Consider the following 23824-nt stretch of genomic DNA (forward strand, 5'->3'; position numbering starts at 1 on the left):
TCAGGATTGACAATCATCGGCCAGGGTTGCTGCTGCTCATCGCTATGCAGTGAACGTGGAACTGAGCTGGTTGCGAGGTGGAAGTTACTGATGGCCAATACGTCAGTCAGGTGAAGTACAAATCAGCGCAATGCTCCAGAGTTTAGTTTTTAATTTTGTGTTGAGGGAATCAGTGTTCTGGTACTCAGTTGATTAAATTACTGCCCCAAATTGCCCAATAATTCACTGCAAGGTGTTATTAAGAGCAAGAAGCTGGCAATCAGCTCAATGCTGGGGAATATTTTCAGACAGGATCCATAAATATTAATCTAGCCTCACACTGCGTATTGGTTACTGAGAACATGTTAAAAGTGGATGATTGCTATTATCTGAGCAACGACTAAAATGGATAAATCAGTCTGCAGGAAGAATCAGTTTATGTCAGCTGAATACTCACCGATAAATGCAATGTTACTAAACAAGGTTCACACTCTTTCCAAATCTCCCCCCGCCTGTGTGCCCATTCACCGATGATCTCAGACTGTTAACGTTGGGGTTATTTGAATGTTGGAGGAATATATTACAGTTAAACTCAATCCTGTCCTCATCCAACATACAGCTGGATGCACATTCCACCAGGTGGTGGTCCCTGGATAGTGAGTAGGAACCCCTCTGTGAATGAACTGCAGGTTACGCTAGCTAGAACAAAAAATGCTGAAAATACTCAACAGGTCAGGCAGCATCTGTGAAGAGAGAAAGAGTTAGCGATTCAGGTCGCTGATCTTTTGTCAGAACCTGACTCGGTTTCTCTCTCCACAGATGCTGCCTGACCTGCTGAGTATTTCCAGCATTTTCTGTTTTTATTTCAGATTTCCAGCATCCGCAGTATTTGGCTTTTTTTTAAAACTCCAGCTCCTGCTTGCAGTGTCTCCAGGCTATGTGCACACAGAAAGGAAGCATACAATTCACGAGGGGTGAGTTTCTGTAATGTTTTATTGATGACTCGCTGCGTTTAAACTTTACAGCAGCTCTCTCGCCAGAATTGACCTTCTGATATCTGAAAATTGATCATTCTCCAAATTCAGGCAACAACTGTAGGTAGCAGGAGACACACCAGTCTGATCCCATCAGGATCGGAGGGCCTTTCACAGACACAGAGAACAGTTGAACCTGATGGATATGAGGAGGCATATGGAGGGAACCTGTACCAAGGAAGATAGTTAAATACAGTCCTAGATTTCTATAAAATAACCCCCATAACTCAGGATGTCACAACAGGAACGGCTGACAATTGTAGCAAATCGACTGCGATTGCTTGTAAATATGGTATGTACCATGATGGTAACACACAAGTCAACACACTTGCACGCTACTCTCAATTGATGCCCTCACGCTGCACCCGCCACAGCCCTGTTCTCCTCCCCTCCCCCCCAGTGTAATACAGCTCAAAATGCTTTCGCCAAACACCGCCCTGTTTGGAAGGACAGAGTCTCTAACTGTCACGCAGGGTGTGTTTCCACAGTTCAAGTGGGCACATGAAGATGTCACGCACCCACTGTTACACTTCACTGAAATCTCAGCGGTAAGGCTGGCTGCGATCATCAGTACATTGAAAGGCTCTCGATTCACGAAAGATGCCGCACTGTGGATTAAATTCATTTCAATAATTAGCTTCGCTTTGATGCTTTTTGATATTTTACTCAGAACATCATGAATTTTAAAAGTGTTGTTTAAATTACGCGGTTAACAGCAACTGCAATTTCAGGAATAATTATTCCAGGATTTTTCCAAAACTCACATGGGATTTTCCTCGTTTTATACCAGGAATTCCTAATGTTACAATAACTGGCCAACCAAAGACTCCACTGTTAAACTTCCTTTTTAAAATAACCAAGTGATTATCGGCAAAAGCAGCAAGTTCATTTAAAAAAAAGTAAACTTTCAGAAATGCCAGAAATTTGTCCCAGTCAATTTCAAAGTTAGTGTACAGCACACGGCAGGTGAATCTGATCACATCAAAGGAGATGTGAATGTTGAAAATCGCACATAAACATGCTGAAAATATACAGCGGGTCCTTCAGCATCCGAAAGGACAAGAATGTTTCAGATGGAGAGCTTTGCCAGAGGTGCCATAAACCTCCCAGAACACTGATCTGTACTTTCCCGTTCAGACCTGCTCTGTATTTACAGCATTTTCTTGTTTTTATCCCCTATCGGGAGGGAACACTACGGGTCTTGCGCTGCGGTGTAAATATTGTGACATCCCCATTTCGAACTAGGGTTCACGACGAGTCGGGGGAAACCCGACTCCTCCCAGCACGTTGTTCTGAATTTGCAGCAAAACTACAGATTATTGCACAAATACCCCAAGAGGTGTGTGTGTGTGTGAATGAAGCTAGGGACAAATACCCCAAGAGGTGTGTGTGTGTGAATGAAGCTAGGGACAAATACCCCAAGAGGTGTGTGTGTGTGAATGAAGCCAGGGACAAATACCCCAAGAGGTGTGTGTGTGTGAATGAAGCTAGGGACAAATACCCCAAGAGGTGTGTGTGTGTGAATGAAGCCAGGGACAAATACCCCAAGAGGTGTGTGTGTGTGAATGAAGCCAGGGACAAATACCCCAAGAGGTGTGTGTGTGTGAATGAAGCTAGGGACAAATACCCCAAGAGGTGTGTGTGTGTGAATGAAGCCAGGGACAAATACCCCAAGAGGTGTATGTGTGTGAATGAAGCTAGGGACAAATACCCCAAGAGGTGTGTGTGTGTGAATGAAGCTAGGGACAAATACCCCAAGAGGTGTGTGTGTGTGAATGAAGCCAGGGACAAATACCCCAAGAGGTGTGTGTGTGTGAATGAAGCTAGGGACAAATACCCCAAGAGGTGTGTGTGTGTGAATGAAGCCAGGGACAAATACCCCAAGAGGTGTATGTGTGTGAATGAAGCCAGGGACAAATACCCCAAGAGGTGTATGTGTGTGAATGAAGCTAGGGACAAATACCCCAAGAGGTGTGTGTGTGTGAATGAAGCCAGGGTGTTCTAGTATTGTTACAGGTTCGGTCACTGTTTTGGGGAACCAAGTCCTGAAACAATCTGGTAACTAAAGGCCATCTGCCCACTGCGTCGGCTCCCAGTTATTTACATAATAAACGCACCAGAAAGTAACGGGCCCTGGTTTACATGGAGTTTAGGTTCCGCCGCTGGTTAATCCATCTGCAACAGAAAGAGTACTTTCCAAAGACTACCCGCCCCACCTTCCAGTGTTAGGATTCCTCATTGAGAAATCAGCTACCGGTCCCTCTGCTATTTTCAGGAGTGCACTACTACACATCAGTCAGATCAGAACACTGTTTTCTTTTGCCCGCTCTCGTCTTGGTTTGCAGACTTGGGCACTGAGCGATTGTGAATGCGCAGGCGGCTTCAATGCCTGTGCACACTCGTGTTACACTCACACTCGTCTCCTCCGTTCTCGGGACGCTCGGTTTTTGCGCCTCCGCGTCACGTGCAAACTCACCGCCCTTCAGATCACGAGGAGTCTGTTCCTTGCTTTTACGGACAACGAAATCAGGGCTGCTTATAAAAGTGATAAATTCACATACATTGTAGTGGTATATGCACAAACTGTACCTAGAGGTTTTTTTTTTAAAAAAAAGTGCGTTGGCTGGGGTGGGATTGCTGTGCTTTTGCAATTTGAAATCCACGAATTACAAACTCGGACTCTAGATTTGTCCTTCAGTTCCACGTTTCTCAGCACTGACCGTGTCTGCCCCACCACCCCCTCCCCCACCCCCCCCGGGGTTATTGGGTCGATGAGCCACAGTTCCTATTGTTAATCGGCTGCAATCTCACAACTTCTAGCTCCAAGCGAGGAAGCGGCGTCGGGAACTCAATCAAACCAGCCGGATGCGGAACGTGGAAATCTCCATTGGTCTCAGGGAGACGAGGCTGCTGTTGAAGGGCTCGGTGGAATAGAGGAGGGACAGAGACATAGGCTGCACACTCCCGACATCCAGACCCTGAAACAGGCCCCTCATTGACAACTGGAACAGAAAGAGAAGTCCCAAGTTAGGTTGCAATCAACTTTTCCTTCTTGCTTTACCTTCAATTCAAGCATCCAGACAGAATATTCCCCGAGTTACATGAACCTAACAAACATGTTGGTGAGTTTTGGTACGTTGCATTGCAGGATATTTATATTTTTAAAATTCTCCCTCTCTCTCCTGATGGTACCAGTTCTTGTACATTTCTACAGGCCGTCACTCACCCTTCAGCTAAGTGGCCAGACTTCATGTACAAGTCTAGACACGAGTGTCTGGACACTATTTGGCCATGTGGGATGTCATAGACTAGCAGAAATCCACACACGTGCATTTTCAGGCAGGGGTCACGGACCAACACTCAGGAGCAGGAACCCCTGGCTGATCTCTCTTTCTCGTTTCCCCCCCCCAATCAGTGCTGGAGGCCAACTGCAGCACCCTTACCAGACTTGGGGCGGGGGGGGGGGGGGGATCAAACCTGGGAATCTCCTGGCCTGGACAAGGCAGATCCACCAGAGGCCGTGCAGTTTCTAAGCGAGTCGCTGGGAGAACCCTCGTCTTTCATAATGTGAACCAAGTACAAAAAGGTCACACAACGTTCGTTCTTCAAATGGAGTCGATCGTCCTTGCACAAACAGGCCATCGTGGAACACTGTTTCTTTAAGATTTCTGCGTTCACAGTAAACATGGTCCAGAAATTCGGGTCGGGGGCTTCCCGCGGGTGTAAGCCCCCGACCTGCACTTACCTAGCACGCCGGCAGTTGAGCTGTGGGCCCGCATGGGATTCCGATCCTGGGCCTCCTCCAGCTGCCGGCGCGCAGTGCTTGCGTATCCCAGGGGCGCAGTTAGTGCGAAGCGTCCCCTGGGATCACGTGGGCCATGGAGAGCCAATCGTAGCAGGGAATGCTTCATTCATAAGTTTGACAGGAAGAGCTACAATTCAACCCCAAAACATAACTAAAACTTCAAATACATTTTTTTTAAATCACATGTTTAAAATAACTATAAATTACATAAAATAACTATTTTAAACAATAATTAAAATTTTTGAAAAAATTAATTACAGTTTCTAACGGGGCTAAAAATAAACTTACCTTTCTTTAAAATATTTAAAAATAAACAACCTGTGGAAAAAATGTTTTAATTTAACTTAATTCACCACTTACCTTGTTAAAAGCAGGCCTTGCGACTGCTTTTTACAAGCGTAGCTCCTGGAGACTTACCCTCCCGGAGAAACCTGCAAAAAAAACGGAAGTTCCAGGCGTACGCGCTGCCTCTCCGGCGCACGCGTTCGACCTGTGAACCCCTTCCTTTAAGGGAACGGAAGTTCCGGTTTCCCGCGCATGCGCAGTGTATGCACAAAACCGGCACTTTCGTTGGGCCTACGGGTGAGTACCCAGCGCGTACTCACCCGTGGGGACCCGAAGTTCTGGCCCATAGTATCCCAGGCTCTGGGCACCTTAAGGGTTAAATAGATCCCACACGTCAATTCTCCTATTTGGACAACAGCCTTATTCACCTCGACAAACCCATGCAATATAACAACAAACACCAGCTAAAGATGTGTTTTAATTATTTTAAGCCCAGTGTCAGACTGACTGTGGTTGCAGTGTCGGATCCTCCTGTGTTTCATACCTTGCCCTGGGTGGTAGTGCAGTTGAAGCCCAGGTTCTTGGCCTCCAGCCCACAGTCAAACCCTTTCCGATGAAGAATTAGCACCGTCTCTAACCCGGGGGCTGAAACCACCTGCAGCATAAGGTGAGAGAGTGAATCATTCAGCAACTGAGTTGTAGTTCAATACAGAGCAGCTCGAGATCTGTTCACCGACAATGACATTGTTTTAGCTCCGTTGCTGCAGGAAACTAGCACTGCTGAAAGGAGTTACCTGGAGCCAGGCATGAGGACGCACACCCAGTATCTCCAGGGTTTGGTGCTTAACATGACCGGACTGTAGAAGGGCAAAGAGATGCCGCTAAAGCTCCACACCTCCAACTCGCAGAACCAGCTGATGGGTCAGGGCGTGTCTGCACGTGGTGGGTGGAGGATGGTGGCAATGTGCACATTTTGCAGTGAGCAGTGTTGCTCACACACCTGAGGAGCTCCTGGTACCCCTTCGTCTTTGGAATCAGGCTCAAACTCACCCGACAATCAACACTTCCGCAGGAGTGAGGAAGGTTTGCTGAGCTGCTTTGGGTTTGAGGCGGCTTCAAGAGGGCAAAGGAGGCTTCAAGAGCCAAGTGGTCCCTCCGTGGCAGACTCTGTAACGCACCACCTGTGTCACACGGGACTGCGGGGCACTGTGGCCAGCCTGGGACCTGGAGGGCTGGACCTGTCAGCGGGGGCTGGGATTAACGTTCCCTTTAAGCGCTCGGCAGGCCCCACGCAGCCGGTGACCCGGCTTTTAAATAGAAAAATTACACATGCGCGTAATAATGAATGCACTGCGCAGCCCGATAAAGGGGCAGCGCGGGCCTAAAAAAAATTAGAGGGAACATTGGCTGGGATTCTTCCCACCCGGCTCTAGATAACTCTGCAAACTGATGCCCTAATGGGCAGGGTGGCTTGGGCGGGACAAGCAGCGTGCCAGTACTTTGTGCCGTGGTGTAAAAGTGAAGTTAGCCCACCGGCAGCACGGATTGGCACCGATTTCCCACCGTATCCTCTCACCTCAGACTGCAGAGTTCTCATATTCAGGATGTGGAAGTCGCACGGTATGAGAGTCGAAAGCGGCCGCCAGGATCGGATGGGCGTAGCATTCTGCAGCCGTGGCGTAACCGGCATCGCCAGGACCTCGTGGTTCACGTGCATCGATGTGATGTGACTGAGCAGAGAGGGAAAGCTCACTGGCCTGCTGTCCTGGACCTGCAGGAACGGAAGTTAAAAAGCTGGGGTGAGGCAGTCAGTCTGCCGGGGGAATCACACAGTTAATCCAGTTAGGCAAAGGGGGCTGCTGAAGAGGTGGTGAACCCGAGCAGTTTAACGCTTCCGAACCCACTGCTCCCCAAAATCCACCCTCGTCTCCCGGGAACCCCAATGTGTTGGGTTAACGGTCCCATGGGTTCACTAATCTACATGGCTATCAAGCACGAGTCCAAGCCTGGAACCTCCAAGCTTTCGTTTCCCAGGGACACCCGTGTACAAAGCATAGCGCTCCGGGAGACCGCGTATGAAGTTTAAATCCCTGTCCCCATCATTTCCCAGATATACAAGCTGCTGATACCAAGAGAGGGCTCTGGCTTCGGGTTTATCAATGAGGGAACGGCACCAAGAACAGCCATTTCCAAACCTCCCGATGACAGATTTGTCATCCGTGGGCACTGCGCCATGGCACAGCACTGGTCGGAGACGGAGACGGACTTCTGCATTTCTTTACACAGAGCGCAGATGTATTTTACTCACTGATGTTGCTCAAGGCCACAACCCGAGCATTGGCTTTGCACCATCACAGACCTACCCTAAAACAACATTCAAACAGGGCAAAACCAGCGAGTGAGAAATAAGAGATAGGACGGAATCGCTGGATTGCCAGGACTGATGGGCCACACATGGCTCACGGGGCGTAGTTTGGACTCCAAGTCTTCACAGCGAGTGCCGACAGGCTATTAGATATGGCCATCATAGCCAAGCCTGATCCTGCCTTCATTCAACAGCCACACATAGTACTCACTGGACAGGGCTCAGGAGCAGGAGCCTTGGCGGAGTTTCCCTTCAATAGCTCAGGAGGACAGACTTCAGTGGCCCAAGCACCACACTGACTGATATCGGCTAATGCAGCAGAGGGTCGAACTCGGGACCATTGTGGTCTGCGTGTCTCAGTGCTGCGCTGGTCGCTGCAGTTACCCACTGAACCATCGGGGGGAGCTACTGTATCAGCTTTTGAACAAACAAGAAACAAGAGGAGAGAACCAGCGAGTTTGAACCACGGAGAATGGAGGCTTTACTTGTCTGGAACTCTCCTGTAGGCAGGACACGTGCAAGACAGAAGTGCAATAATGTGGCGTGGGTTCTGACCGATGATCATTATTGTATACTTTTAGAAAACTGCTCAGCATCTAATAGGAGCTGATTTGGGCACTTTGCCACGGTACAGGACTGGTCGGAGACCGAGACTGACTCCTGCATTTCTTTACACAGAGCGCAGATATATATACTCACTAACGCTGCTCAGGGCCACAACCCGAGCATTGGCTTTGCACCATCACAGACCTACCTGAAAACAACTCTTTGAGCAAACTCTTCGTCTTTTCGTAGTTTGCCTGCCCGGATCCCAGCTCGGAGCTGGTGGGCCACAACTTGAGGCTCAGAGACACACGGGGCAGCAGTTCTGCAGAGGGCCAGTAAGCAGCTGTACTGGGGCAACACTGGCACACAGCTTGGGAGTTACAAAGATTGCACCGGGACGGGTTTATTTTTTTGCCACTTTTCTCCCTCCTGGCTGGCTGCTACTCGGGGTATCGTTCCGGGGCAGCAGCAGCCCTCTGGTACCTGGACATTCAGAAGGTGTGAACCCACAGCGACAGTGTCAATTGATTATCTCATCCAGATCACAGCCAGCCCACTCCTGTCCTTACCAGATTTATCAAACACCCACTTTGCAGCAGGAGTTACTGGACAGCAATCAGGGACTGCAAACCTCCCTCCCTAGCCCAGGGACAGAAAGGTGGACTGCTAGTTGCCGACTGAAATAAGACAGATTACAACACTTGCACAGACAGACAGACAGACAGAGACAGCTACTGGCTACGTCGCGTACTGCAGCTATGACTCACAGCACAGGAGGAGGTCAAAGTTAATTTACAGACTACACTTTGACCCTGCCCCCTCTCTAAAAGGTTACCTCGTGGGTGCTGGTCCGGGAAAAGATGGAGGCTGCGAGTGCCTGTAACATGGAGTGCAGCCTTGACAGAAAGCCAATGTGCTGAAGAGCAATGGGAATGAAGAAAATGGTGAACATGAAGGAATGCAGAACAGCAATTGGGCAAGTACAGCCTTTCAACACCCCATAGAGACACAATTCATCGCACAATGTGCGCGCGCACACACACACACTCACACTCACCCACTGACCCACACTCACTGACCCACACACACACACTCACTGACACACACACACACACTCACTGACACAGACACACACACAGACACACACACACAGACACACACACACAGACACACACACACAGACACACACACACACACACACAGACACACACCCACACACTCACTAACCCACACACTGACCCACACACTGACCCACACACACACACTCACTAACCCACACACACACTCACTAACCCACACACTCACTCACTGACACACACACACTGACCCACACACACACACACACTCTGACCCACACACACACACTCTGACACACACACACACACACTCTGACACACACACACACACACTCTGACCCACACACACACACTCTGACCCAGACACACACACACTCTGACCCACACACACACTCTGACCCCCACACACACACACTCTGACCCACACACACACACTCTGACCCACACACACACACTCTGACCCACACACACACACTCTGACCCACACACACACACTCTGAGCCACACACACACACTCTGAGCCACACACACACACTCTGACCCACACACACACACTCTGACCCACACACACACACACTCTGACCCACACACACACACTCTGACCCACACACACACACTCTGACCCACACACACACACTCTGACCCACACACACACACACTCTGATCCTTCGCTACATTGGCCCACAGAAACCCAGATGTTTCACACTGTGGAGTGGTTGGAATTTGTGCCTGTGATCCCCAGGTTCCCAATCCCAGACCTGCCACCTGGGAAGGTTTGGAGCACAGGCAGTTCCCACAAAACACGACTCCCTCCACAATCGTCCTATTTGTAGTCTCCAACTCTTCGTTCCAGTATCCCCAAAACTGTGGAACTCCTCACCTCCCTTAGTCTTGGCATCACCGAACCATCCCTCTGTATTTCACTCAACTTCTCCATTCAACATTGACTACCCTGCACTACGTGCGAGGGCCCTTCATCTCGGTCTCACTAACGGGGCAAAAGACGCACGTCCACTCCCCAACAGTGTGACTGGTCACGAGAAAGCAATGGACAAAAGCTACGCTTCATCTTATAGACGGTTCCATCTGACACACACACACTCAGACACACACACACACACACAGACACACTCAGACACACACACTCAGACACACACACTCAGACACACACACTCAGACACACACACTCAGACAGACACACACACACACACACTCAGACACACACACACACACTCAGACACACACACACACACACTCAGACACACACACACACACTCAGACACACACACACACACTCACTCAGACACACACACACACACACACACACACACACTCAGACACACACACACACACTCAGACACACACACACACACTCAGACACACACACACACACTCAGAGACACACACACACACACACTCAGACACACACACACACACTCAGACACACACACACACACTCAGACACACACACACTCAGACACACACACACTCAGACACACACACACTCAGACACACACACTCAGACACAGACACACTTACACACACACACACCCCCGACTGAAGTACACGTGCACTTTCCTGCATTATAACAGTGACTGTGCTTCAAGAGCACTTCATTGGCTGTCCTGCACTTTGGGACATGCCGAGGTGATGAAAGGCGCGATAGAAATGAGAGTCTTTCTTTGTGTAGCATGATGTGCAAGGGAAGTCATGTTCAGCCTTTGCCTCACACACGCAGACACTTGCCACTTATTCTCTAAATTAGAGGTTAGTTGTAGGAAAAGAGGAGGGAGGGGGTGGGGAAGAGAGAGCGAGATAGAGAGAATTCCAGACAATCGGCCCAGTTCTTTCCTTCCCTCTCACCAACCTCCTCTGCTGGAAGTGTCGTATTTTGCTGGGGTACAGTTCCGCAGGCTACATCAGCCCTCTGGTGCTTCCGCTCAGTGAGTGCTGGCAGGCTATTTGACCACAGCAAGCATCACAGCCGAGCCCAGTCCTGCCCTCACCAGTCATACACACTTTCCAGTGGGAGTCACTGAGCAACAGGAGGACGACTCTGGCTGATTCCCCCACCCCCCACCCACTTCTCCGTAGCCCTGGGACATTGAGGGCCCCGGCTGAGATCAGCACAGACCAGGGGTCGAACCCGAGATCTCTGGGTTGCAAGGGTCAAGCATCATATCGGATGGTGCCATTAGCCGCACTGCCAGAGAGAAGCTACTCTTTCTTTCGATTTTACTTACAAGCCTACCCCCTCTTCTAGGACATCAAACACTGAGACAACAGATCATGTACAAAGACAAGCCGGAATAAAGTAGGTTAAAAAAATGATTAAATACTTTGTTTGATGTTGCCCTCCTCTCCAATAAGATGCGGAATCTGTTGCAGGTCAGTTTATTGTCCTTCAGCCCCTGTCCCAAGCCACGGTTGTCATCCTGCATGAGACGGCGATCCAGAATAACCTCCAATTGACCTGGGAATGAAAAGGGAAGAAATCCGCTCGGTGTTTAGCAACAGAGGTGAATGAAACAGCTCAGTGTATAGTGAAGTTTGTGTGTTTTACTTCCTGTTAAATGTTGTTTCCTCAGGGCAGGGGGGCTCGTTGGCACTCCTCTCCGGAGGACGCTGGGCTTTAAGCACAAACGGTGCTGGTCACTCTGCACTAACTCTCCGCCCGCGGTGGCTATTATTGATGCACGAGCCTCGCCAGTGGGTCTCAGCAGGCATGGAGGGAAGCCGTGTCGAGACCAATCCGGTCCTCACTCAATGTCCACTCGCACATGCACTCCCAGGAGAGGGTCACTGGATAGCAAAACCAGGGGGCAGAACATTTTACAACAGTCCTTTACCCAGTGGCACCACTACAGGCCGAGATCAGCCAACTCAACGTAGAACGTGGATGGAATCTGCGGCCTCCCTGGTCTGTACGGAGCAGGTACACGCTGGTTAAATGCGCTGAGTCAGAGGGATCTATATCTGGTCATCTCGTCCCAAAACGTACCAGTTTGTTTAGCCTCTCCCCCCTTGTCCAAAACATACTGCAACCAAAAAAGTGTAGTTGTCTGCTATGTTCCCTGTAATTAATTAATTTTTTCAAGTGCACAGCCCCTTCAAATCTTCGTAGATGCGTGGTTTCTCCCATGTAGAAGCCGGTGAGGGGCCTGCGCGGGACCTCCATCCCGCTGCGCGGCTTTAACAGGAACGCTGGTTGTCTGTACTGTAGGATCTCACTGTGTAATCACCGATCTCCCCCAACACTGACCATTACAGAGCGCGATTAGAGGGAATGAGGAGAATGACAGAGTCCTGCGACCCTCCTCAGGTTGCCGCTGGTCCCCCTCCGAGGGTAGCGGCGGAGCGCGCATTCTTCTCGGTAATTGCCATGGTTTCGGGAGCACAATTACTGCAGGAGGCACCGACGGCAAACCATCACCGGAAAACCCACTGAGGATGCAGGCAGGTTGCTTACCACTGTGTAAGCTCGACACGCCCAGAGATTGCGCAGTGTGCAGCGTCAGGCGGGTATGATCGTCCTGAATGTAGGCCATGGCTGGCATGGGGTAGAAGTTGGCCTGAAGTGGCAGCTTCTGAAAAAATTTCCGAGGTTGGATCTATGAAAAACAAAAAGGTACAGAAACATGAAGATTGATCCGTGCTGCTGCGCAAAGACTTTCATTAAAAAAATACAGCACTTTTCCCAGTTACCCTGAAATACAGCATTACAGTGAAAAAGCTTTGTACCTGGGAGAAACACAACTAATTTATTTACAGATTCTTAGCCTCGTACAAACCGACTTCATTATTTTGTACTTGATTTTTTTACAAGCTCAGGTGCCTCCCAAAGTGACCCAGTCGCTACGATCATCAGAGTGGTTCCCTGGTGTGAGGGGAGGCGGGTGTCTGCAGGACTGAAATCAATGGTTATATTAAACGTGTATAGATAATCTATCATATATTAAAAATCTTGCGTCTGTGTGCCCTTTCCATTATAAATAACTCCCTCCACATTTATAATGGGGAACTGCCTATGTAAACGTCACGCTGCAATTGCTCGCTCCCTCTAGTGGACGCACTGCAGTGCCACCACTGCCAGGAGGGTGTAATTACAGGGCAACAAGTCCACAATCACCACTTTCCATTATAATTGTGGGCAGAGGATATAGGAAAAATAAAAATGTATGAATTTAAAATAGGGGCTGATTACATCTGCCGACCCTGGTCCAATCATTCCAACACCACTTCACCCAAATCCTATACTTGGTCTTCACCCAACCAGAGATCTATTAGAAAATAATGAATATACTTGCATTTATATAGTGCCTTACCACATAGAAATGTCTTAAAGTGCTTCACTATTTCTGTGCTGCACTATTATTGATTCACACAATGAATTGCGATTCAAGTGCAGCGAGTGTTTTGTAAACACAGAAATCACGCTGCACCATCAATGGCCCCAAACAACAAGATGAGCGACTGGTTAATCTGTTTTTGGTATCATCGGTGAATGTTGGCCAGGGCAGCACGGGAACACCCTGCTCTTCTTCAAATAGTCTGACAGGATTGCTAACATCCACCTGAATGACAACAGGCAGACGGGTCCTCAGTTTAACACATCCTCTGAAGGTACTGGGGTATTAGCCGAGAGTCGAGTTCAAGCCTGGAGATTTTTTTTATTTTTTAAACACTATCTTTTTGTCCCCTCCCACCCACCACACTGAGCTTTTCAGGGCAGGGGAGGGAACCTACAATCCTTTGGCACAAGTCAGGAGTGTGATGGAATTCTCTCCACTTGCCTGGATGAGTGCAGCTCCAACAACACTCAAGAAGCTCGACACCATCCAGGACAAAGCAGCCCACTTGACTGGCACCCCATCCACCACCTTAAACATTCACTCCCTCCACCACCGGCGCACCGTGGCTGCAGTGTGTACCATCTACAAGATGCACTGCAGCAACTCGCCAAGGCTTCTTCGGCAGCACCTCCCAAACCTGCGACCTCCACCACCTAGAAGGACAAGGGCAGCAGACGCATGGGAACACCACCACCTCCAAGTTCCCCTCCCAGTCACACACCATCCTGACTTAGAAATGTATCGGCCGTTCCTTCATCATCGCTGGGTCAAAATCCTGGAACTCTCTCCCTAACAGCACTGTGGGAGCACCTTCACCACACGGACTGCAGCGGTTCAAGGCGGCGGCTCACCACCACCTTCTCTAGGGCAATTAGGGATGGGCAATAAATGCTGGCCTTGCCAGCGACGCCCACATCCCATAAAAACGAATTTTTTTAAAACTGTAGACGGAGTTACCTGAAACCCGTTCAGATCGGTGAAGAACGTGTCTCCGCTTTCGATATCAGTGGTCAGACGCATCGCCAGCTCCTTGTTGACCTGGTCGTGAATGTCAACAACAATGGAAACGTCCAACGAAAGCCCCTCAACTCCTGTCAGTACAAGAGCGCACGGGCAGGTTATCACCGAGTCAGAACACGTTAGAAGCCAGTCACTGGAATCATTCTCTTCGGCTCTATTGGAATGCCCACCAACATCAGCTAACTCAGCAAGGGACCTGCTGGTCTGGATGACTCGGCACCAGAGCGGACACATGATATACCCTCCAAGGGAGGGGGAAGGAGAGCTAGTGAGATCACTTTCAAACAAGCAATGCCATTTTCTTGGTCTAAGACAGACCGCTTGAATCAGCTCTCCACTTAAGTTCATTCTGTGGCCAGCAAGAATTAAAACCACATTACACACAAAGCAACAAATCAAACTGGCCCTGTTTTAGGGTAGATTGAAAGTGTGCACCTGTCACACATGCACCGCACTGAAAGTGGATCCTCATTAAAATATACTGCCTGCCATGACAGCACCCAAGTAATATGCTAGTTTTATACATCAGTCCTCATCTGTGCTCTGTGATGTTCACCTCTTAGCAATTCTCACCTCCCGGTGGGACCGTTGGCACTAAAACCTCGTCACTAGTCAGTGCCCCTTACAGGAGGGGTGCGCTTATAGATGTCAAAGCGAGGGTAGATCAAGCTAAGCAGTGACGGGTATGCTAGTGTCAAGGGGTTATGGCACTGGACTAATAAACCCGGGTTGTGAAACAAAATCCAAGGAATCTGGTCATTTGTGGGCAGGCATCAGAGAAATGGCCACGAAAGATGCCAGATTGCATTTAAAACCCGACTGGCTCATTAACGTTCTTCAGGGAAGCGGATTTGTCACCCCTGCACATTGCTCTCTGACGTAACCGAGCAACCCACTCAGTTGTCAGGGTAACTAAGGATGGGCAATAAATGCTGCATTGCCACTCCCACCCAAAGGTGGTACATTATACAGACACACACCTTCAGGAGATGAGGGGTTAAAATCGTTAAGGGGGGGGGGGAAGAAAAGGGTAAATACATTAAGTTATTATGAAGCATGCAAGGGCCAGATTTAAATATGCACCAATTTAACGGAAGATCAAGCAGCCCTGTCATGGTATTATCTCATCAAACAAATGCTGTAATATTGGCCAATAAGAATGACAGGATACTGATTACAATGTAAGCGGGTTTATCGTCTGTTCATTGTCAAGGCTTTGGGACAGAAATGCTTCAGCTGCTGGATTAGCCTCTCCTCTTCCTCCCAAATCCCCTGCCCTACACACTCTTCCTGCATCCTCTCAATGCTGATGATGCTCCACCTGCTAGTCTAACCCATTCTTTCCCAAAACTGTGGGACTACTCACCTCCCCAGTCTGCCCTTCCTCTGACAACCTTACAGGCTTTGAACACCAAACTTGACATTGCCTAACCACGGCTTCTTGATTTATCTTCGTATATTCATCTATATTAGAAGTGGCAGTGCGGCTCAATGACAGCCCTCTCAGCACAGTCAGACCACATTCACAGCCCAGTCCAGGATGCAAGCACATAATCTAGGCGGACACTTCAGTGCTACACAGCAGGAGGTGCCGCCTTTCGGGTGAGACGTTAAACCGAGGCCCAGTCTATCTGTTGGATGTAGAAGATCCCACAGCACGATTGAAAGAGCAAGGAGTTCTCCTGGTGTTCGGGCCAACATTCCTCCCTCATCCAACACCGCCAAAACAGATGAACTGGCCATTTATTTTACTTAGAACCTGGCTGTGTGCAAATTGGCCGTGGTGCTTCCCTACAAACTAACAGTGACTCTAACTTAAATAAAAACAGGAAATGCTGGAAATACTCAGCAGGTCAGGGCAGCATCTGTGGAGAGAGAAACAGAGTCAACGGTTCAGGTCGATGACCCTTCGTCAGAACTGGAAAAAGCTGGAGATGGAACAGGTTTTTAAGCAAGTGTAGGGGCAGGGAGAGGGGGGAGGGGAGGAAAGAACAAAAGGGAAGGTCTGTGATAGGATGGAAGGAAGGAGAGATTAAGAGACAAAAGGGATCATGGTGCGAGGCAAAAAGAGATGGTAATGGGACAAGTTAAGAAACAAAAGATGGCTCTAGATGAAGTGTAAAAAAAAAATGAACGGAAAAAGAATAGGGGCAGAAGTTATGGTCTGAACTCGTTGAACTCTATGTTGAGTCCAACACGTGACTCTTAACTAGACAATTTCATTCACTTTGCCCCCAATTTCCACCCTTCCCTCACCTTCACATGGTCCATCTCTGACTCTTCCCTTCCTTTCCTCGACTTCTCCGTCTCCATTTCTGGGGATAGGTTATTGACTAACATTCACTACAAGCCCACTGACTTCCACAGCTACCTGGACTACACTTCCTCCCACCCGCCTCCTGTAAGGACTCTATTCCATTCTCCCAGTTTCTCCGTCTCTGCCGCATCTGCTCCGACGATGCCACCTTCCACACCAGTGCTTCCGACATGTCTTCTTTTTTCCTCAACCGAGGATTCCCCTCTACCGTGGTTGACACGGCCCTCGACCGTGTCCGTTCTATCTCCCGCACTTCTGTCCTCACCCCTGCCCCTCCCTCCCGGAACCACGATAGGGTTCCCCTTGTCTTCACCTTTCACCCCACCAGCCTCCATATTCAACGGATCATCCTCTGCCATTTCCGCCACCTCCAACGTGATCCCACCAAATGCATCTTCCCCTCACCTCCCCTTTCAGCATTCCGTAGGGACCACTCCCTCCGCGACACCCTAGTCCACTCCTCTATCGCCCCCAGCACCCCTTCCCCCGGCACCTTCCTGTGCAAGCGCAGGAGATGCAACACCTGCCCTTTTACCTCCCCACTTCCCACTGTCCAGGGCCCCAAACACCCCTTCCAGGTGAAACAGCGATTTACTTGTACTTCTTGCAATCTAGTATACTGTATTCGCTGCTCACGATGCGGTCTCCTCTACATTGGGGAGACCAAACGCAGATTGGGTGACCGCTTTGCGGAACATCTCCGTTCAGTCCTTAAGAGTAACCCCGAGCTTCCGGTCGCCTGTCATTTCAATTCACCGCTCCATTCCCACTCCGACCTCACCGTCCTTGGCCTCTTGCATTGTTCCACAGAAGCTCAGCGTAAACTCGAGGAACAGCACCTCATCTTCCGATTAGGCACTCTACAACCTTCCGGACTCAATATCAAGTTCAACAATTTCAGATCATAATCTCGGCCCCTATTATATTTCTATATATTTTTTATCCACACTTTTGGTTTGTGCCTTTTCCTTTTTCTCTCTCCCACATGGCAGCTGTCTCTCACTCTGCCAGCGCATTTCACACTTCATCTAGAGCCATCCTTTGTCTCTTTACCTGTCCTATTACCATCTCGTCTCGCCTTGAATATCTCTTAATGTCTCTTCTTTCATCCCCTCCCCCATTTCCCGGCCCCCAAACTGCCTTTTAATCTGTTTCCTGCCTTTTTTTCTCAGTTCTGTAGAAGGGTTTCGACCCGAAACATTGACTCTGTTTCTCTCTCCACGGATGTTGCCTGGCCTGCTGAGATTTTCCAGCGTTTTCTGTTATTATGTGACTCTTAACTTGGTGGTTGGATGTTGCATGATGCACTAACCAGAGTTCCTGTTAAGGTGAGCCCAAGCAGTGGTCCGAGAGGTTCCGTGAAGGCCGCTCACCGGCTTTTACATTGTCGATACCGAGCATGTGCAAAAATTTGTATGGGCTGCGCACTGGGTAAGGCAGGCCACAAGGAGGCCGTGCAGCTTAGGGGAGACATTGGCACTAACCACGAGTGAAGCATTAAGTCTGCAACCTTTGAAACTTACCCAGTGGATGGAAATGGACTTGTCCACTGTTGCACGGTTCTACACTCTTAAGGATACCGAGACATTAGGTGGGGGGGATTGGAGGAGGAAAATTGTTTAGCCAAGTACATCAGTGATGCGTCATTGATAGTCCTGGAGCTCGCATGGGTCTTAGGGTCTCGGAGGAATTTCCCCAGAGTGTTTCCTGAAACTGCCCAGCGGCCCTTTCATCGACCCCAGGAGTTAGTAATGCTGGCGACTGGCAAGGGCAGTGCAGTCCAATGAGTAGGGCCAGCACCCAGGGCCTGCACCCAGGGCCTGTGATCATCCTTCTTTTCAAATGTTTAAGTATTTTTCGATTTATCCCTTCAAAATAGAAAAAAAGACTTGCATTTCTATAGTGCCTCGCACATCCTCAGGACGTCCCAAAGCGCTTCACGGCCAATTAAGTACTTTTTGAAGTACTTTTGGCTATAGATCACTCTTGTAATGTAGGAAACACGGCAGCCAAATTGCACACAGCAAGCTCCCACAAACAGCAATGTGATAATGATCAGATAATCTGATTTAGTGATGTTGGTTGAGGGATAAATATTGGCCCCAGGACACCGGGGAGAACTCCCCTGCTCATCTTCAAAATAGTGCCCGTGGGATCTTTTACGTCCACCCGAGGGGGCGGACGGGGCCTTCGGTTTAATGTCTCATCCGAAAGACGGCACCTCCGACAGTGCAGCGCTCCCTCAGTACTGCACTGGGAGTGTCAGCTTGGATTTTGTGTTCAAGTCTCTGGAGTGGGGCTTAAACCCACGGCCTTCTGACTCAGAGGAGAGAGAGAGTGCTGCCCACTGAGCCACGGCCGACACTTAAATTTACAAGTATGAAACCTCGAGCCGGTGCACAATAACCAGACTGACTATGCTCGGTGCAACAGTCTCACTCTCCACATTCCAGCTTGCGCCACCACCTCATTACCGTTCACTGGGGAATCCGGTGCATGGTGCAGCACTGATCCGTGCTGTTCCAGCTGGAGTTCTGCCTTTTGATCCAAACTAGACTAAAAGCCATGCTGGCGAGAAAGAACAATTTGCATTCCTTCAGCACCACGTGCGTCCCCAAGCGCTTCACACCCCTTGAATTACTTTTGAAGTGTAGCCAATGTTGTTTCGTAGGTTTCCAAACTGCAACTCTAATAGTGCTTTAATTATCAAAAGTGCAGAACTCAGTAAGACACTCGGAACATAGCCACACACCGAATGGAGAAAGGTGGCGTGAGCCTGCTACCGATTGTCTGACGAATGCTGCACAGCTCCAGCTGTACGGCGCTCGGTTATGTTCGTAGCCCACCCTCGCTAACCTCTGCTGTCCTCGAACGCGTCGGCTTTAAATCCTCAAATCTTTCCACTGTCCGCAATAGATCTCTGCACGCAGCCACCGCTGCTCCGTCTCCAGCTTACTGCGCGTCTCTCCCCCGCCCCCCCCACCGCTCTCTCAGTGCACAATCCAGCCACGGCAGCCCTGCACTTGGAAATTCCCTTCCTAAAAAGCTCCTTGCCTCAGTTCCGCGCCCCTCTCCTCCTTCACAAGTCTCACGGATGGTGCAGTCAGTCATCTCCTGCTCAGCGCTTACTGCTCCTCCTGCAAGGTCACCCCAGGGAAAGGTGCTAAAGGCAAGGAAAGCAGCTGTTACCTGGCAGATTGTAGAGGCGAACTATCTGGTGGAAGTGCTGATAGAAGCTAACAACCTCAGAGAACAACGGGCCTTCGGTAATGCGAGTGATCGCAGCTTGTTTGGAGACATAGGCCTGAAACCAGACACAAACAGGTGCAGCCACTTAGTGGAACAGGTTAGACCAGACATGAACCACGCTACAATATAGAGCGTAACATTTTGCATTACCCCTGGTCTTAATCTCCTTCTCTATAATGTATTGTCGAGTAGAGATGAGCCCCACCCCCAACACACAAAGGAGAAACATCCGTCCCCTCCCCGAATTCCTTCTCGCCACAAAAGGGTAGTCTTGTTGGGGCACAGTTCCAGTAGCTTACCCATTGATCTCGCACGAGTCTTGACAGCAAGTGTCAGAGACTATTCAACTGTGAGGGGCAAGACAGCTGAGCTCATATGTGCGCACTTTCCATTGGGCAGCCTAACCCAGGCCGCTGCTGAGGTCAGCGAGCTCAGAGCACACGCGGTGGGGCGGGGGAGAAAGAGCACACGCGGTGGGGCGGGGGAGAAAGAGCACACGCGGTGGGGCGGGGGAGAAAGAGCACACGCGGTGGGGCGGGGGAGAAAGAGCACACGCGGTGGGGCGGGGGAGAAAGAGCACACGCGGTGGGGCGGGGGAGAAAGAGCACACGCGGTGGGGCGGGGGAGAAAGAGCACACGCGGTGGGGCGGGGGAGAACCTTTGTGGTTTATACTCTTCCTACCCGACGGTGAAGCCAAGGTAAGGAGCTTTAAAACTCTTCTAGGAGGTGGGGGGGGGGGCCTCAGAGATCTTCAGAGACCAATAAACTTACTGCTTATTAATTACTAAACCACCAGTGATGCATTAACACACACACACACACTTTATACTTCAGTTTTCTAAGTTTTGAAAAGATATTAAGAAAGCAACAGGATTTTAAATTTTCCACAACTCTAGAACCTCACGTTCCCAACTGCAACAATCGATATAAAAGTAACCTGTGAACTGGGTAAAAACACAAATCCAACTCAGAGAGCTACCAGTCCCGTGTTTTTACCCGAGACAGCAAGTGTTCTCTCTCTCAATTCGCTGCCTTCGTGCACATGGAATTGTTTGCAAAATGGAATCCCGAGGAACATCCTCGAGAGGAGATTCCACAAAAAGGAAGCAAAGGCCTAGATGGATGCAGTTTATTTTGCCAAGAGCTCTCATATTCAGGGCCAGTCAGTCAGAATAGGACTAGGCTCCTAGGGATTCACAAGGCGAGCCCAGGGGGTCCAATTAAGGCACCGGCTTTCTGTCCACTGGGCATAACATTTCTGTAACCGTTCACTTACTAGCACTTTTATACTAAATAAAAAATTTTTTTCCCTGCAATGAGGGCAGCATTCTGGTTGGGGTATGGACAGTGTTTCTTAGGCGTTAGGATAGGGGATCCCCAGGAGTGTGTCAACATGTCCAAGGGATCCCCAGGAGTGTGTCAACATGTCCAAGGGATCCCCAGGAGTGTGTCAACATGTCCAAGGGATCCCCAGGAGTGTGTCAACATGTCCAAGGGATCCCCAGGAGTGTGCCAACATGTCCAAGGGATCCCCAGGAGTGTGCCAGCATGTCCAAGGGATCCCCAGGAGTGTGTCAACATGTCCAAGGGATCCCCAGGAGTGTGTCAACATGTCCAAGGGATCCCCAGGAGTGTGCCAGCATGTGCAAGGGATCCCCAGGAGTGTGCCAACATGCGCAAGGGATCCCCAGGAGTGTGCCAGCATGCGCAAGGGATCCCCAGGAGTGTGTCAACATGTGCAAGGGATCCCCAGGAGTGTGCCAACATGTGCAAGGGATCCCCAGGAGTGTGTCAACATGTGCAAGGGATCCCCAGGAGTGTGTCAACATGTGCAAGGGATCCCCAGGAGTGTGCCAACATGTGCAAGGGATCCCCAGGAGTGTGTCAACATGTGCAAGGGATCCCCAGGAGTGTGTCAACATGTGCAAGGGATCCCCAGGAGTGTGCCAGCATGTGCAAGGGATCCCCAGGAGTGTGTCAACATGTGCAAGGGATCCCCAGGAGTGTGTCAACATGTGCATGGGATCCCCAGGAGTGTGTCAACATGTGCAAGGGATCCCCAGGAGTGTGCCAACATGTCCAAGGGATCCCCAGGAGTGTGTCAACATGTGCAAGGGATCCCCAGGAGTGTGTCAACATGTGCATGGGATCCCCAGGAGTGTGCCAGCATGTCCAAGGGATCCCCAGGAGTGTGCCAACATGTCCAAGGGATCCCCAGGAGTGTGCCAGCATGTGCATGGGATCCCCAGGAGTGTGCCAACATGTCCAAGGGATCCCCAGGAGTGTGCCAACATGTCCAAGGGATCCCCAGGAGTGTGCCAACATGTGCATGGGATCCCCAGGAGTGTGTCAACATGTGCAAGGGATCCCCAGGAGTGTGTCAACATGTCCAAGGGATCCCCAGGAGTGTGCCAACATGTGCAAGGGATCCCCAGGAGTGTGTCAACATGTCCAAGGGATCCCCAGGAGTGTGTCAACATGTCCAAGGGATCCCCAGGAGTGTGCCAACATGTGCAAGGGATCCCCAGGAGTGTGTCAACATGTCCAAGGGATTCCCAGGAGTGTGTCAACATGTCCAAGGGATTCCCAGGAGTGTGTCAACATGTGCAAGGGATCCCCAGGAGTGTGCCAACATGTCCAAGGGATCCCCAGGAGTGTGCCAACATGTCCAAGGGATCCCCAGGAGTGTGCCAACATGTCCAGGGGATCCCCAGGAGTGTGTCAACATGTCCAAGGGATCCCCAGGAGTGTGTCAACATGTCCAAGGGATCCCCAGGAGTGTGCCAACATGTGCAAGGGAGCCCCAGGAGTGTGCCAACATGTCCAAGGGATCCCCAGGAGTGTGCCAACATGTGCAAGGGATCCCCAGGAGTGTGTCAACATGTGCAAGGGATCCCCAGGAGTGTGCCAACATGTGCAAGGGATCCCCAGGAGTGTGCCAACATGTCCAAGGGATCCCCAGGAGTGTGCCAGCGCCCCCACCTCCCAGGAGGGTTTGAAAGCTGCTGTTTTATAGCTCCTTACTTTGGCTTCACCGTCGGGTAGGAAGAGGTACGCCCCACTCTTATCCTTAAACGGGCGTGTCCCGTACCACACGAACTCCATCCGCACCTTTTGCTCCTGCTGGTCATCTTTCCGCTTGACGTTCTGAAAAGTAAACAGCACAACTGAGCAAAATAAGCAGGCAAACAAACCGGCACAACCAATGTGATTACTTTCCACCCGACCTACATCAGAAACAGAGGGAATAAAATATACCAGGATTCATCGTTACTGAAAACATGCACAGAGTTTTAAACAAATTACAAATTATACAAAGGCACAATCCAACTCCCAACCCCAGACCTGTCTGCAACTTGCAACTGTGTAAACCTGTTATTTTCTATTTTGTGCGCCATACTTTGTTACACAAGCTGTTCTGTGCACAACCCCCATAACTTTGGGATGCAGGAAACAATAAAGCATGCAGCACAGGTTACTAGAGTTTCTTAACCCAGGTAAAATGGCTCAAACTTAAGGACAGTTCAGTTACTCTCTACAAATATGTCTGTATACAAGGGGGACTTAGAATCATAGAATGGTTACAGCACGGAAGGAGGCCATTTGGCCTGTCGAGCCCGTGCCGGCTCTCTGCAAGAGCACTTCAGCCAGTCCCACTCCCCCGCCCTTTCCCTGTAGCCCTGCAAATTTTTTCCTTTCAGATACTTATCCAATTCCCTTTTGAAAGCCACGATTGAGTCTGCCTCCACCGTCCTTTCAGGCAGTGCATTCCAGATCCTAACCACTCGCTGCATA

General features: G+C 49.9%; 1 protein-coding gene across 2 annotated transcripts in view; it reads right to left on the minus strand.

The window, feature by feature from the left end:
- Positions 1 to 954: 954 nt before the first annotated feature.
- man2a2 (mannosidase, alpha, class 2A, member 2) overlaps positions 955 to 23824 on the minus strand; it is a 60573-nt gene continuing 37703 nt past the window's right edge. The window contains exons 15-23 of one of the 2 annotated variants that reach the window (XM_085972421.1): positions 23054 to 23176; positions 19969 to 20083; positions 14400 to 14533; positions 12560 to 12701; positions 11430 to 11563; positions 8850 to 8930; positions 6680 to 6874; positions 5648 to 5758; positions 955 to 4015 (exon numbers count right to left, since the gene is read on the minus strand). In XM_085972421.1, coding sequence (XP_085828547.1) covers positions 3866 to 4015; positions 5648 to 5758; positions 6680 to 6874; positions 8850 to 8930; positions 11430 to 11563; positions 12560 to 12701; positions 14400 to 14533; positions 19969 to 20083; positions 23054 to 23176 — 1185 coding nt within the window. In that variant the 3' untranslated portion in view covers positions 955 to 3865. The remainder of the gene's footprint in view (positions 4016 to 5647; positions 5759 to 6679; positions 6875 to 8849; positions 8931 to 11429; positions 11564 to 12559; positions 12702 to 14399; positions 14534 to 19968; positions 20084 to 23053; positions 23177 to 23824) is intronic. The other variant, XM_085972423.1, reaches the window with a different exon arrangement.

This window comes from Somniosus microcephalus, chromosome 32, assembly GCF_052327205.1.
Source record: "Somniosus microcephalus isolate GS21.2 chromosome 32, FLI_Smic_1.0, whole genome shotgun sequence".
Taxonomy (NCBI): Eukaryota; Metazoa; Chordata; class Chondrichthyes; order Squaliformes; family Somniosidae; genus Somniosus; species Somniosus microcephalus.